This window comes from Acipenser ruthenus, chromosome 8 (genome assembly GCF_902713425.1).
Source record: "Acipenser ruthenus chromosome 8, fAciRut3.2 maternal haplotype, whole genome shotgun sequence".
Lineage (NCBI taxonomy): Eukaryota > Metazoa > Chordata > Actinopteri > Acipenseriformes > Acipenseridae > Acipenser > Acipenser ruthenus.
This window is the reverse complement of record NC_081196.1, coordinates 11,156,346-11,173,296: the sequence shown is the minus strand read 5'-3', so window position 1 is coordinate 11,173,296 and position 16,951 is coordinate 11,156,346. Positions and strand designations below refer to the sequence as shown.

General features: G+C 35.6%; 1 protein-coding gene across 8 annotated transcripts in view; it reads left to right on the top strand.

The window, feature by feature from the left end:
* LOC117407088 (protocadherin Fat 3-like) overlaps positions 1-16,951 on the top strand; it is a 178,173-nt gene that overhangs the window by 113,892 nt on the left and 47,330 nt on the right. For 6 of the 8 annotated variants that reach the window (XM_059028491.1, XM_059028489.1, XM_059028487.1 and 3 more), the window contains exons 5-8: positions 2,554-2,868; positions 3,426-3,636; positions 5,273-5,341; positions 13,909-14,048. In XM_059028491.1, the coding sequence (XP_058884474.1) occupies positions 2,554-2,868; positions 3,426-3,636; positions 5,273-5,341; positions 13,909-14,048 (735 nt within the window). The remainder of the gene's footprint in view (positions 1-2,553; positions 2,869-3,425; positions 3,637-5,272; positions 5,342-13,908; positions 14,049-16,951) is intronic. The other 2 variants (XM_059028492.1, XM_059028490.1) reach the window with 1 other exon arrangement.

Sequence of the window (16,951 nt, the reverse complement as noted above, 5' to 3'; positions counted from 1 at the left end):
GAATATAAATCAGACATCTACATATATTAAAATATGACCGCTCTCCTCTGAAGTGTAGACAAGCGAAGCATCGCCTGATGTAATGCCATGTCAAAGTATGTTTATTAATATATTAATTCATATGTGCAGACCTTAAACCACAAGGCAATGAAATACGTTTGACTATAGCTGATGCTGGCCTTCCATTGGACAACACTCTACATGTTTTGAATATCTAGTGTCTTTTGTCACATATTTACTGTGTACCTATTTAGCATCACAGAAGCTGAATAATTGCATTGGATTAATATAGTCAAGATAAACATCAATCTTGGCCTTTGCCAGCTAAGTGTCTTGTAAGTCATACAGAACACATCTAAGCCAAACTCCTGAAACTAAAAACCTGAAACTAAAAACTAGTGAGATCACTGTTTCATATAAACAGCATGCCCTTTCTTTACCAATGCATTACCAATTGATTACTCGGTGTGCATCCACTTGTTCTAACCAGTGCTATAGTATGTGTGTACTTTATAGTGCTAAGCTTGTGCATTTACGTTTACACTACACTCTTTTCAATTTCTTGCCATAACCAAATTCATTTCAGACCTATTTATCACATAAGTAATACCTTGTCATACCCCAAGTCCAATTATAACCATTTTCTAATTTATGTCCCCTAGAGCTTTGAGCAGATCCAGCACATTTGTTCTGGTTCCAGATATTAATTTAGGTGTTTACTGTTTCCAAATCACATTACGGATCATTTTTTTTGCCAGAAACTGGTCAATCTAAAGGCTAGCACTCTAAAGGAGAAGAGTGTTTTAACAGCTCAGGGAAATAGATTCTGAAGAGCAGACATCTGGGAAATAGGTCTGTTTACTTATACAGTACAGTTAAACATTTGTCTTGGTTGCTTTTGTACTGTTAACATTTTCTGTGGTGTACAGGAGGCCCATTGTTAGCGCTTCACTGGTCTGTTGCTATCATCATTGCTATATATGTACTGCTTTGCTTATTGCACCTCTGAGAAACTTGCCGTTTTGACTGAGAGAGGGTAAATTATCAGTGAGAAACCTTCAGCCACGCATTAACCCTTTTAATATATTATTTTTGTTGCATTATACAATTTTGAAACAATATTCCAACACAAGTATCTCAACAGTTTTACAATTTGCTTTAAAATTGAAACAAGACATTTATTGTGGCTCTGATTCTGAATCATCCTCTGATTTAGGCTTTTATATTACAACAGTTCAGAAATCAAATGTCCAGCACTGTTGTGAGAGTCTTATTTACAGTCTTCCACTAACACTGTAGTTCAGTCTGCAAATGAAGGTGTTTTGAAAATACCTGTTTATCTTATTGCTGGCATTACAATAACAATACAAAATATGAAACAGTTTAGTAACAGTCCAGCAATATCATGTGAGAGTAATCCTATGTACAGTACTCTACAAATTGAGTTTAGCGTTTCACTGGCATTGCATTAACAAGTATAAAATATGAAAGGCGTACTGTTGAGTCGTTGGTCTACACAGGTTCAGTGCTGTGTACCCGATTGTGATTTAAATAGCGCTCCCTTTAATGTAAATGCATAATTAATCCTCCACATTCTTTGCTAATTCTGCCTTATTTGCTAAAGAGGTGTGTCTCCAGACAGAAAAAACTTTATGAAACAAACGGTGTGTAGGGTAGTGACTAGATCCTTTACACAGTAAAGCACTCAATTTCCTTTAAGGAATGTATAGCTAGAAAAATAGCTTTGACCTTGTTACTTCATCGTCAGATAATATAATAGAATTAAGAAACGGCCATGGTTTAATATTGCTAATTACAGGTAGCATGGTAACTTACTTACTTTGGGATTGCCCCACTTGAGCGCAGTACAGTACCTTAGGTTTTCAGTATAGAACAATGCAGTGCTGTTTAGCTCTGTCTTTTACTAAAACATTGCATTTCTTTTGCATTTCATTGAATATATATATATATATATATATATATATATATATATATATATATATATATATATATATATTAATGGCATTTGCAGCTACTTTAACATTTGATATAACAATATTCAGCGCAGTTCTGCAGGATTATTTTTTCTTCATATAAGCAAACATAAATCTGGAGCTTGGAATTCATTTTAGGTATATATTTTATTCATCACAAGTATCTGTAAATGTCTAATTAAAATGAATAGATATGCATATGCTGTACTTTACCCACAACAGGACAATATAAGGCTGTGAATTTATAAAATAAAAAACAACAACATTGATATGAAAGAAAAAGCTCATTTCTTTCTGTTTTTTCCTCTGATTTATTAATGCCACCTTGATTTATCCGTGAAGTATCTCCTGTATGAATCTTAGTCATTACCGAGATATGTGGCATGTTCAAATTAATTAGCTGTCAAGATTCAAGAAATGAAAGAAAAATGAGCCTAAGGTGTTACAGTTGTCTGGAGATGTATCGACATGCCGTTTTTTTGTGTAATTAGGAAATGAAAAAAGTGCATTGAATTCTAACTGCCGTGTTTATTTATTTTTTGTTTTGTGTCGGAAATAGGTGACAGTCATGGATGGAGGGCCCTCTTCCCGGCAGTCGACAGTCTGGCTGATGGTCCGTGTCCTGGATGAAAATGACAACAAGCCCCAGTTCCCTGAAAAGGTTTACCAGATTAAGCTTCCCGAGCGGGACCGAAAGAAAAGAGGAGAACCCATCTATCGACCGTTCGCCTACGACAAGGACGAGGGGCCCAATGCAGAGATTTCTTACAGCATCGTTGAGGGGAATGACGATGGGAAGTTCTTTATTGACCCTAAAACCGCAATGGTGTCTTCTCGGAAGCAGTTCACGGCTGGCAGCTACGACATCCTAACAGTGAGTGTCTGTGTTTCATCGTGGCTCACTTCTAATGCTTGTAAACTTGAAGATGGGGCAGCTGAAGTAGCACTTGGCGCAGTGGTGTTAAACTTAGATCTTAGTGGACCTTTCCAATATTTTGTTCTAACATGCCACACACATTATTTTAATAATTTATATCGCTTGTTTTTCGTGTGTTTTTTTTTTTTTTTACATTAGTGTGATCTTTATTTGTGTAGTTTAAGAACATGTTATATATGTTTACGTTTTTAGTGTGTGCTTGTTGGGTCCAACCAATTAATATGGTCAAATAAAACCACTTAAATAGATTTATAAGTCATTCATAACAATATCATACTCTATAGTGCTGAATTAAGAAATACTAAAAGAAACTAAATAAATACATTCAATGACAAATGTTTTGACTCTAAATGTATTGAATTGGAGAATTTGAATACATTTTACTTATTAAGCATCTGTAAGTGTAAGTATATTATTATGAAGGAAGTGAAGGTTATGGGGTTTGTGGCCCCACATTACAGAACCCCACTGGGTATTCTTACTCCTTTACTCAGATTAAAGCTGTAGACAATGGACGGCCACAGAAATCCTCGACGGCACGTCTGCATATTGAGTGGATTAAAAAGCCCCAGCCATCCACTCAACCTCTCAGCTTTGATGAGCCCTTCTACAACTTCACAGTGATGGAGAGTGACAAAGTGACCGAGATTGTAGGTGTGGTCTCCCTGCAACACACAGCAACCCCCCTTTGGTTTGACATTGCTGGTAAGTCTCAAATGCTTGGTTGTAAAACAAAAATCTTCATTATTGTTTAATCTATGTCACCTTTCCTTACTGTAAAGGATGACATACAGTACAACAACAAAGATTAAACTATGAGTTAAATTGTGTACATTATTCTAGCCGTTTAGTTACCACTCCATCCATGCTTTTGCCTGACCAGCCACATTGCCTGTGTCATCACATGACCATTCAACATCATGTGATCCAGCTGCATTCTCCAGCTGCTAGCTGCTAGGTGCTAGGTTATATTTTCATTTCTTTGATGGAATACAATACATTTTGGTTCACCAAAGTTAGATTGTGTGTTCCAACTTAAGGCAATGTCTGTGAATTACAACACATGGTGCAATGACTTCAGTAAGCAAAACAATACAATAGACTTAGAAACAACCTTCAAAAACAGGTTTACTAGGCCACGATCCCCAAAACTCTTGGGGCAAAAGTTCCTCAAGGCACAATTAAGTCACATTAGCTTACTGTTATGCAAGTTCTCTGATAATGCACTTTTGTGTGTTTGAAGCAAAAGGGTTTCTCTGGCATCTTTGTGCAATTCTTTAGCTGACACAGAAAGTTGCTGTCATCATTATATGTGCACACTAGTCTAAGAATAGTTAGGGATTAAAAGGAACTATATTGGGTGACTTTTGCACACAAGTTCCACCTATCTGTCTGTCCTGGAATGCTCTATAATTAAAATGTCACACATTTTGTAATCTGTAGCTCCAATGTGAAGTTAATTGTTTTTTTTAACATGACCTATAGGAGACACATGAATTTGAAGGGAGTTCCAAAGGCTGCAGATGATCTCCTTCCTAGTCGCTGTGTCTCCTATAAAAGCTATGATTTTAAGTCAATTATAATATGCATTTAAAATGTTTCTTTTTTTAGATTTAAATGCACAGCAATTAAAAACATATTTTCTTTATTTTAAGATAAATAAGTATGGTACCACTTTACATGAAGTGTTTCTAACTACACAATCATTAATCCGTAGTAACAAGGCAATTACAATGCAACAACATGATTAATTACAAAATTATAATTGTTTGAAGTTGCTAGCATATCTTTTGTAAAACAACTGTATTCCTGCATGCAGTTGTGTATTTGCTATGTAATTACTATGTAAAGGCATGTTCAATTACAGTGTGATAAGAGTATAGTTAGAAATACTTAATAAAATGTTACCATATATACTTGTAAAACCAAGTACACCTTTACCATGTGGTGTAGTTCATTCCTATCCATGGATTTGAGACCATCAAAGCAAATATGTTGTTAAACAAGAAAGAAACCATTTAGGAGCATGCAGTAACACTTACGTTATCTGGCTTGTGTATTCTGAGTTTTGGAACATTAACATTTTGGTGCATGCGTTGCACTGGAGCAGAATCTTAATTAATCTCCCTTAATATCCCTCACATTTTGACTAGTACATTTCTCTTCACAAAGCATTGGAGCAGTAAGTGCATCTTCTGCATTAACATCTAGCTTTCCATGCTTTTTAAACAGTTTGTGACCTTCTTTGCCTTTGCTCGTTTCTCAGTCTTTACTTTTTCTTTCTCTGAAATCATGTTCTTCCTTCTTCTTCCCCTTTCTGTTAACGCTTCTCACCTTGAAGGTGGCAAACATGCACGGGAGATGTTCTATATTCTTCAGACAGCTTGTGGCCAGAATTGTTCCACAGAAGGTATCTCCAGTTTGACCAGTATATATGTGTATATATATATATATATATATATAATATATATATATATATATATATATATATATATATATATATATATATATATATATATATGTATTGTGTCTGACAAACTTATTTTAACCTGTTTACCCTTAATTTCTCTTTTCATTTACACTCTCCACATCATTGTGTAGTTGACGATATCTTTTTAAATGTTTGTTTTAGTTTATTCATTGATGTGTGTGTGTGTGTGTAACAGCAATGCTCAATACGCATGACGACTAATCTGTATGTTCCCACCAATACGTAAAATACAATAGGTTCATGCATGGTAATTGTGTTCATTTTAACAGATTGCTTTCTGTCCTAGATGTGTCTGTTAACAAAAAAGTTCAGTAAGTAAGTTCAGGTTATTGATAAAAGTGTTGAAATCTTAATTACAGAACAGGCAGGGGAAGAGCTCTGCTGAAAACAGGTAATCTAGTTGATTGATTTACCAGGTTAGGTGGGCTTGCATGATACTACACCCATGGAGGGTGTAGCGTACTACAATGTATTCTACCATTGTATATGTGTACATAGACATTACTATGGGTTCCTACCATATAGGATCCTACTTCCTTGGATTTTGGTTACCTTTTTTTGAGCATATTTGGTCTGACTTTTTTGATACTACAACTATGATTATAGGCAGACTTGTACAGTTATTATGAATTGAGGTTATCACATTTACTCCCAGAGGTGTTTCACACTCTAAACATACATTTCTAATCCTATGCAAAGACTAACTTTTTATTTGTTTGTTTTTCAACCATTTTTCAAACTTGGAAAAAAAATCACAAAATAAGGTAAGGATGTCATTTATAATTGTAGCTTGCTATAAGCAAATATGGTACCGTACACGTTAACTGACACTGTCTTGTTTTCGATGTAATAATCTGCAAAGCATTAGCACGGTATAGTAATTTCTTACAGTTCTTTACTTCCAAACTTGAAGAGCAGGTACATACAGTATAACTAGTCAAATTTCACATCACCCTATATAATTAACACATTTTGCTTCATAAAGTCCAAAGAAACCAGCTGAATAATGTTACGTTAACATATTGAATTGCATATCGTTTTGTAGTTTTCCATACACAGTACGTAACGTAAAAAATTGACATATATGACATAAATTGATATATAGCCAAAACAAGTTCAACTTATATAAATGTTGGTGGGCAGACTATGGAGTTTCAGAAACTTGGTGTGCATCACAACCGGTCCTTGCTACACTGTTCATCTTGATCATAATCAGCAAGGTACCATGGTTTTGAAATAAAAAATATTTGTTGTTATTGTATATTTTTTCTTTGACTGATTGAACAATGATTTTAGAGGGATTATAACAATGCTCAAGATTTCTATGCAATGTATATCTTCAGTGGACTGTTTAATAGCCCCTTTGTTTGAAGGAGTTTCATTTTTCTCTGGGAGAACATTTTCTGTCAGCCAGGGACCAAATCCCTTCCCTGGCTTTATTTTAATGCAGATTTTTCTCATTAAGAGATGGAATTCCATTCTTCAAAAAGCCGCTCCAGAATTGCTTGTTTCTCTTAGAACATTTCTAAAGTAAATCAATTAAAAAAAATCTTAAGTTTGCAACAGCCTTCTTCTGATGGGGCTCTGGAGAAGACTTCAGCGTATTCCTGAGTGCTTTGATATACAACATTAATTAGGTTTTCTCAGCAATTATAGACTTAAGCAAGCAATTAATGAGGGTTTAGTATATATGATAACAGTTACAACGATGACAGTATACCGCAAGAAGCAACGAGTGTGTCATGGGATAATAGCAGATCTGTAATCCTCTTATAAACTCTTCTTTTGTCAGCAGCCTATAGTGGATACCAGTTTTAATCGGTGCTGGATGAGGTATCAGTGATACCCAACAATGTATTTTTAAAAGTTAATGTCACATTTAAAAGTAAGCCAATTTGGGTCTTGGACAAATAGAAGAAAGGAATCAAACACAAAGTATGTCCGTAACAGACATATCACAAATGATATAAATACTACATTTTAGATGCCTCTACGCAGGGGTTAATTTGTAAACAAAAAAGACACAAGGATCAGGTTTTGGGGAACCGTTGTCATTTCCATGCCTTTCGTTTTCACAAATCTGTTCAATAAAATTGTTGTTATACTAAATATAGGGGTGTTTGTTGTTTTGATCTCCTGAATTGTAACACATGTAAACAAATACGTGACTCCACTTTACATCCCCTACATGGGATAATAAATCCTATATTTGACTTTGTGGATCTCCAGCTATCTTACTGTGATGGGGTGCAGCCTATTTTGTGGTGGTTTTGTATTGTTTAGAGTGGATATGAGTGAGTTTGTGTGAGGAATGTGTGGAATGTGCCTGGGCTAATGAGGTGCGAATTGCCCAATTAGCCCAGGCACCTGTATAAAGGGGAGTGGTTGGGTATGTTATGGGTGAGTGTTTGTGAGAGTGAGAAGACCTGTGTGGGAGAGTGAGTGGTTTTCTTGGTATAGTTTGTTTAAAGCCTGTTTTTGTGTTTGTCTTTTTGGTTGGCCATTGTGCCTTTTGTTTTGTGTATTTTGTTTAATTAAAAGTCTTATTTTCCATGCACATCCTGACTCTGAGTCTCCTTACCTTGGTCAGTCTGTCACATTTGGTGTCAGAGAAGTGGGATAACGCCTCAGGAGACTCAGAGTCAGGATGTGCAGGGAAAACAAAAGACTTTTAATTAAACAATTAAATTGGGTTTAAAGTATTCAGAACGAATCAGTGTGAGATACAAGTCAGGAAGGAGGGACATTGCCCAACTGCACTGGGGAATTAATATATATATATATATATATATATATATATATATATATTCTTTTATATAATGGTTATGTGAATTGAGTAACCATTCCCACTGTTTTTCCGGTGTTTATTGGATATACACCGATTTCTTTTTTTTGGTATCAAAGGTGTTTTGTCGTTTTTTATCAGTTAAAACCAAAAACCAGACGTCCTAAACGTAACCCAGATGCAGTTCAGACCTGTTGTATGCTTCTGGTTTTATTGTGATGGAAGCACTAATATGATGTGGCTGCAGATTCTGCCTGACATATGTTTCTGGACGATCCTTGTAATGTGATCGAAAATTCAGACTACTGTAAATTAAACTGAATTAAAAATTAGCTTAGATTTTATGTAGGAAGCTATCTTAATCTACCATGCTTTAAAACAAAACCAAAAAAAAAAAAAAAAAACAGACCAAATATTTAATTAACTGTGCCTTTAACCGAAACTGTATGTGTTGCTGAAATGACAAAGCCTAGCATGTACTTGCCAAAAAGTGTTGCATTAATTTAGCTTTTAATCACCATATAAAAAAAGTCCCACAAGACGGTTAACCGATTTCTTTGTTGAGTGATTTGGATCTTTACATTAGGACATTAATTACCCCTTGATATATGAATGTTTTACTTCGTTTGACAATAGACAAATGGTGATGACATTGGCATTGTTTTGAAAATGTTGATGACGTTGAATAATGTTTACCCTTAGAAAAACATATTTACATAAAAAACAACATTGAAACCTTTTGAAAAAAATATATACATACTGTTGTAATCTTCACTTAACTGATGTTTTGAGTTTTCAAAAAAATGAATCGTCAGGACCTTTAAAAAAATGAATAACAATTTTTGAATAACAATTGCGGCAGCAGACGTCAATAAACATACTCAGCTGAGTGCTTATAGTCAGAAAAGGCTGGGTAATTTAGTTATTTAAAATCAATTTATGTTGTGAAAATGGCACTGGCATTTAATTAAGGCTGGTTGTCATGGTATGATTTCAGAAACAAACGGTCTCACAGTTGGAACTAAAATTACTCTCCGCATTTGAATTCTTTAGCCAAGGATTTCTCCATTCCAGGAAAACAATCTGCATAATGAGGATGTCTTTAGGTGATGAGATGGACTATGTTTGAAAACAGCTTATTAAAATAAGCCTTTTAGTGCCTAATAGTAAACCCCTCCCCCGTTTATTCAAAGAAACGCAAATGTTAAATCTTCTTCCAAGGATATTGAGCTTTCTCTGTAGAGAGAGATGATACGTTGTTGTATATGTTTTATTTTATTTTTTACATTCAGGCTGGCATTACCAAAGCTATACTTATAGCAGCTTTATAAATGTACTACATTACAAAACGAACAATTTGAGTAGTTTTTGCGTCAGATAATTACTATTTAGTCTGTTCTTATTGTCCTTCATTAAGGATGCTATCAGTATTTATAATAGTGATTTCATTGATCTCATTCTCAGCAAAGAACACAGAACAAATTGATAATAAAGGCGTTCTGCTATTAAACTTACCCATCCTCTGGTTTAAGGTACCAATTTTAAGACTATGCCATCTGCAGTAATATGCAATGCTGTCAGGATATAACCAAGACACATTGAGATGGCTTCCATAGTAGCAACACCATAGGAAGGACAGGAGAAAAAATACTTTACCATCAAAACTCAGTAACCTAAATCATGCCACATTTAAAGCACAGAAGAAATTGCAATTAAGGCATTTGAAATGCCAAATGACCCTAAGGAAAACCAAACACGTGCTGTACACTATTTTGATAATACACCGACAATCCCTTATAAAACTTTACCATAGTAAAAGCATAGCAAATTGTAATAAAGCATAGTGAAACACGGTAAAACATAGGTAAGCATTGTAAAGAATAACGATGTTTGAAAAGCATGTTAATAAACATGGCAAACCAGGGTAAACTATGGTAAATGCATAGTATAACCATGAGAAGTGTGGGAAAACTGCAAAAATACCATGCAGAAATACAGTTGTAAAATTTTATGAAGTATCCTACCAATAAAAGTCACTTCTTTTTTTTTTAATGAGATGCAGCGCTAATTAAGCCCAAAGGGTATATCTCCTTACTACTTCCCTCTGTAAAATCTCAGAGCCAAGATCAATAATTTGACTACAAAAAGAAGCTTTAACCCTACCATTTCCTGGTCTACTTTAATAAACCCATTCATTGCTTGTACACTGACTCTTCATGTTCTAAAGCGTATCATGACTCCATTCCGTACTCCCAATCATTAAGACTGAGACGCATTTGCAATGATGACAGTGATTTTTAAAACAAAACAAATTAAATGTGTGCATTTTTCAGAAACTGTGGTTTCCCAGACACAACCATGAGAGAAGCTCAGTTACGTACAGCTACAATAAACAGAAAGGATGCTTTTGTACAAAAGCAACACTCGGAATACTAATAATCGTATCCCCTTAGTTCTTACCTGCCATCCGGTGACCAAGAAGATACAACATATCATACAAAGAAATGTTAGTATTCTCCAACAAGATCCCTCTACAGCTACAATTTTAGAATATTTAGTCCATAGTAACATGCGTCCTAGTTGTGACCAATTTAAAGGCTCATTTCCATGCAACAGGTTGTGCTGTGCCACGTAAATACTTCCACAACAACACAGTAATCAAAGGGGCAAAATCTTCATTCACTATTCATGAGAATTTTACTTGCACCAGTAAAGGAATAGTATACTGCATTGGTTGTGTGAAGTGTAACAAACTGTACATTGGAGAAACAAAACAGCGTTTAGCTCACACGGTGTAACAATTTTTTATTTTTTTTTGGTTCCTGGGTAGTAAGTGTTATTTCCTAATTGCTTATGCCTCAAAAGTATAGAAAATGGCTGTTATTCCCCACAAACTTTGCTTTTGTGACCAGGACAGTGATATTTAGAAATTTACCTATTTTCCAGAACATTCCAGATAGATTCAGTGCTGAGTAAACTTGGAGTAACTTCTAGAACTTTCCAGTAATATAAATAGTAGTATAAATACAGGGGCCTTAAGCCCACCAGTTCAGTTTAGTTCCAACTGCCTAAGTGGATACATATCTGCATTTTTCTGAGATGGCATCAAGGTCATAGGAGACTTCAAAATGGTGGCATTCCTGATGGGTCTCCAAGGCGGTTTTACCAAGTTTCCCTGCTATCTTTGCCTTTGGGACAGCAGGGACACCAAGGCGCACTACCACAGGCGGGACTGGCCACAGCGGACCGATTTCTCTGTGGGGAGGAACAACGTCAAGTGGGAGCCACTGGTGGACCCCCGGAAGGTGCTGATGCCACCACTGCACATCAAATTGGGCCTTATGAAACAATTTGTCAGCGCTCTAGATAAGGAGTCGGCAGCCTTCAAGTACCTTCAAGACTTCTTCCCTAAGCTGTCTGAGGCAAAGGTCAAAGCCGGTGTCTTCGTCGGACCACAGATAAAGAAGATCCTGGAGTGCAATGAATTCCCCAAGAAGCTCACTAGTAAGGAGAAAGCGGCTTGGAACAGCTTTGTCGCAGTGGTTCGGGGCTTCCTGGGCAATCACAAGGCCGAAAACTATGTAGAGCTGGTTGAGACTCTGGTGAAGAACTACGACACAATGGGCTATAGGATGTCCCTCAAAGTCCATATCCTTGATGCTCATCTTGATAAATTCAAGGAGAACATGGGAGCGTACTCGGAAGAGCAAGGCGAGCGCTTCCACCAGGATATACTGGACTTTGAACGCCGCTACCAAGGACAGTATAACGAGAACATGATGGAAGACTACATTTGGGGGCTGATTCATGAAAGTGATTTACAGTATAATCGTAAATCTCGAAAAACTACTCACTTCTAAATCTTTTGTAGTCATTTTTGTATTACTTTAGTATAAATACACGTTAATTTGGATTCATATGTTGTTTTTTTCTGACTTTATGTGAACGAAAAGACACAAATTCGCCCGTTTTCTCACTGGAAATTTCTCACGGTAAATTTCAAAATATCACTGTCTGGTCACAAAAGCAAAGTTTGTGGGGAATAATAGCCATTTTCTATACTTTTGAGGCATAAGCAATTAGGAAATAACACTTACTACCCAGGAACAAAAATTGTGTTACATAGTGTCATCGATTCATGGAACATTTACAAAGTATAAGAACACCTCTACATCTCGTGTTGCCAGACATTTTAACAGAAATTACCACACTGTAGAAGACATTACAATTTGTGGTATAAATCACTGCTATAGGACCAATGCAGCCAGGAAGGAAAAATAATGTGAATTAGGCACTTTTGAACCTCTTTTGATGTCATCATGTCATCATCCCCCGGAAACCTTTCTTTTGAAAGACAACTTGTTTTTAATGAATTGTTAAATTAATACACTGGCTCTGAGAGACTGTGCCTGGAAATAAAATAACTCTTCTTCTTTTGATGTGGTATTGGACACTGCTAAAGTTAAGAACTTTCAAGGTTTTAGAAAAGATTGATAAAAAAAAAAATCAAAACTCTTAAACTGGTGTATTCGAATCCTATATTCTGCTTGTGCAGCATGAGTGAGCCCAAAATGGAATTACATTTAAAGGTGGAGGGGAACTTTTGGGGGAAATTATAAGTGCATGCAAGTTAATGCAAACAGCATTAATACCATTGTGTACACATTAAATAAGGAGTAATTAGTTTTGTTAATCTTGAGGGTCTTACGGATAGCATTAATACTTAAAACAAAATAAAACTGTGTGAGGCTAAACTATTGCCAAAGTTAGTTAGCTAGTAGTTAATGCCCACAGCATTGAATCTTTGTTTCATTATTATATTACACAGAGGTAAGAAATAAAATGACCTTCTTGCCTGTATTTTAGCATTGGGTGTACATTTCTCCAGATTGGTTTAGGAATCTGTACAGGAATACAATTTACAATAGATCAGATTGAATTCCAGTACAGTGGCTTTTGTTCTTTTTCGTTACAACTACGTTAATAAAACAAAAATAAATAAAGACATGTTAGGTTGACAGATTGAATTTTAAACTGGCTGACTTTACTATTAAAACCCTATAAGTGACCCGAACCAGATTGCATTTCACTTGTTTTTTTGGGGGTTTGTTTATATGAAGTAGACATTCATGCATTATACATTTCACTCTTTCAAGAGTATAGAAATTGGGAAAAGGCATGTTTTAAGGCATGACTGTTCAAGAGTCACATCACATAGAGTTCCTGAATCAGTGATGATATTTATATAATATTTCAGTGATATTAATTTATACATAATAGTGTTTTTTAATATCTTTTTTTCTACAATCTCAGTAACATCAGCCCAAGAATATTGAACAGACTGGTGTACAGTTTGTCGAAATCCCATGAGTGAATGAATTTGAGTGCCCAGGTGCTTTTCAATTATGATCTTCCCTTTGAAAGTGAATGCACATGGCATGAGTTTTTATCAATTTGTTTTTTAATGAAAAATGAATTCACTGGAAATAACAAACCCTGTGTGTTATTTTCTTAAAAAAAAAAAAATTGAATCACATTTCTCAGTCAATATGGATTTAGTTTGTAGGTTATTACAAACAATAAGTTATATGCACATTGTTGTAGGATTATTGCAATGACATTGTTGTGGGTTTTTTAAATATTATTTTTCAAAAAGCAATACTGTCTCCAGTCATGATTTTTTTTTTTAAAACATTATCAGGTGGAAACTACGACAGCATGTTTGACATTGAAAAAGGAGTGGGAACGATTGTTATTGCAAAGCCATTGGATGCAGAACTCAGGTCCATGTACAACATGACTGTGGAGGTCACAGATGGATCCAATATTGCTACCACACAGGTACAGTATGGCATATTATATGGTACCTCTGAGCAAAAAGCATGTGTGTAGGTGATGTGGCGGTGGACGATTTCGACACTTGCCTCATGAGGCACTAAAAATGTATATTTTTTTTATCTCATGAGCAATATCCCTATAAAACTGATAAAGTAAACGGTTTCCTTTTAGAACTACATGATATTCAGAACGAAAGACTGACCCCATGCTAGGACCCAATGCTTCCTATGTTAATGCATAAGCATGATACATTACAAGACAGTGGGCTGGATTCTCAAAGCTGATTACTCCAACCCATTGTTAGCATGATATTTTCAGATAGTAAAAGCACATCCAATGAATAATATCATTTAGCAGCTTGTGAGTTGTCCTTTTTGTTTCTTATTTGTTTTAGAATTGTAAATGGTGTTTGTTTTTTTGTTTGTTTGTTTTTTTACATAAGTAATGCGAATGACAATTTGGAGTAAATATCTTTGATGATCAAGCCCAATTACTTTATTGACCTCAGCCTCTTTAGAGGAAGTTATACTTTAACTGGGTCTGCCAGTTCTAAAGATTTAGAATGACCAAAGCAACAAGAGAATGGAGAAAATGGGATTGGTGTATGCTCAACAGAACTGTTTTATTGCTGGTTTGTAGCTGGTCTTGCTGGTTCAGGAGAATTGGTGCTGGTTGAGGAGCTAGTTAAGCTGCTCCAATGATAAAATAAGTCTGTTCAAAATCTCTTCACTGTAAAGATATAAAGTCAACTGTTTGTTTGGCTACAGACTTAAATGTATGTGTCTGTAGGCCTGTATGGGATTTTATATACCAGCTGGGTGCCCAGTTATAGGCCAGTAAATAGTTGTTCCAGTTCCCAACGTTGCTGCAGAGTTTTTATGTGCTGTATATTTAACAAAATATTTTCTCACCCATCCTTAACCGAAATTCTTTTGGAAATGTCCGGAGTTGCATTAAGTTGTATTAAGTACTTCAGCAATGTCTTTGGTGTAATTAACCTATAAGGATTTTTTTTTTTTACTATGTTAATTTAAGAACTCCATGAACACCCTGTATCAGTTTATAAATGCTGCACTAAAGTAAATGCTAAGTTAATATGAACACATGTATGTAAACACTATTTGAAATAAAATGCCTTTTACTCCTTTGCTATATTATTCATCTTACCTACCTGCCCTAAAAAAAGCATACTATGGAAAACACTGCAGTAAAGCATTGTGGAAGCATGGCAAAAGTACAAGTGAGCATTTTAAATTGCTTTGATCTATTACAGCAGCATTTGTTATTAAAGAACCTGTCACAGGTATATTAACTTCATGTGGAGATCATTACCAGGATCAAGGTCATGACTTGACTGTTATTCTTTCCAGTAAGTTGAATTTATCGCTAGGCAAGGTTGTAGTGAGGGAAGAGATTACTGTTACAAGTCAGGGTCCTACATCATTTCTCAAACAGCAGAGTTTAAAGAAAATGCTGCATTCCATGCATCCAGGGTTGACCTTGAGAAAATGTGTAGAGTTAAGGTTAGCCCTGATCCTGCAAACTCAACTGCAGTGTGCCCCGAAGACTGTAAAGATAATTCAAATAGACACCTGTGTGCTAAATAAAGTCTCTTTAGCATTTAACATAGTATTTAGATTTCCCTTTGTAAAGTTTTTTTCCTGGGGGTAAATCCTTTCCACTAAGTCACTGCCACTAGTGAAGTGTACATTACAAACAAGGAAATCTGTACACATATTTTGGTGCCGCTACACTTTCATCAAAAGGCTGCGGTACAGAGACAGTGATTTGTAGTAGAGGACTGCTAGACAACTTCACAGTTTGAGTCCCCAAAGTTAAAAGAATAAATGTTAGGAAACTACTGGAGAGATGTTGGAATTTCATGCCTCACTTGCCCTACCACTGAATTAATACTTTTTGGGATTCAGTCCTTTGACACAAAGTTCAAGATACAAAACCATACAGTATTTATCATTGTACAGAGTTGTGATTTGCATGTTATACTGCTTCCAAATACATTCTGAGTGCATATGAGGTTTTCTCACTTTTTTCTTTTGCACTCCTTTTTTTCTTTAACTCGGATAGTTAATAAAATGCAGTGGGACAACAGGTCCTGACCAAGCAATTAGAACTTAAATGAAGAAAACTAAATCTCTATGGCATTCTTCCAGCCCTACTTAAGCACTGTGAATAGGAATGGGCACAAACCATTGAAAACAGCTTTGGAAAGATCTTGCACAAAGCTTGGTTTTCCTCACAGATCCAAGTCAGTGGCTGTAAGGGGAAGGGCCTTCATGATTTAACTGTTGTAGGATCTTGATTGCATTATTAGTAGTGAGCCTCATCTTTTATCCTAATGTTTCTTCAGCTTTGGGGAAAAGCAAGTGAACAAACGGAATTGGAAACGAAATACTTTTTTTTTTAGGATAACAAGAACCGAATGTAAATTAGGGCTTAGTGCGGGATTGAAAGCAAAACCAATCCTCGACTTGGAATAAAGAGCCCAAGAAGTACAGGACCAAATCAAGCCTAAACCAGCTTATTCCGATCTAAGAATAAAAACTCTTTTTAACACCAAAATGCTAATTAAAGTACAGAAGTTAACTTTTTAAGCATCGCACAAGAACTTGCTTTCATTATCCACCCTCTAGATTTGTATAGAGGCTTTCTTAAAACCCCCCAAAAATAGATTTCATTGCATAATACAGTAAACCCAACCAAACTCCTATATTCACTTGAGGTTAAAAAAACAGTATTGAAATGGATAATGAGGGTAATTCTATATATACATGGTACTCATTTAATGAGTTATTCAAGTTATTAGGTTAGTATCAACATCGTCTGCAGTGTGACACTCCTGTCCCATCCCATTACCAATAAGTCAATATGGGAAAAAGTAAAGACCT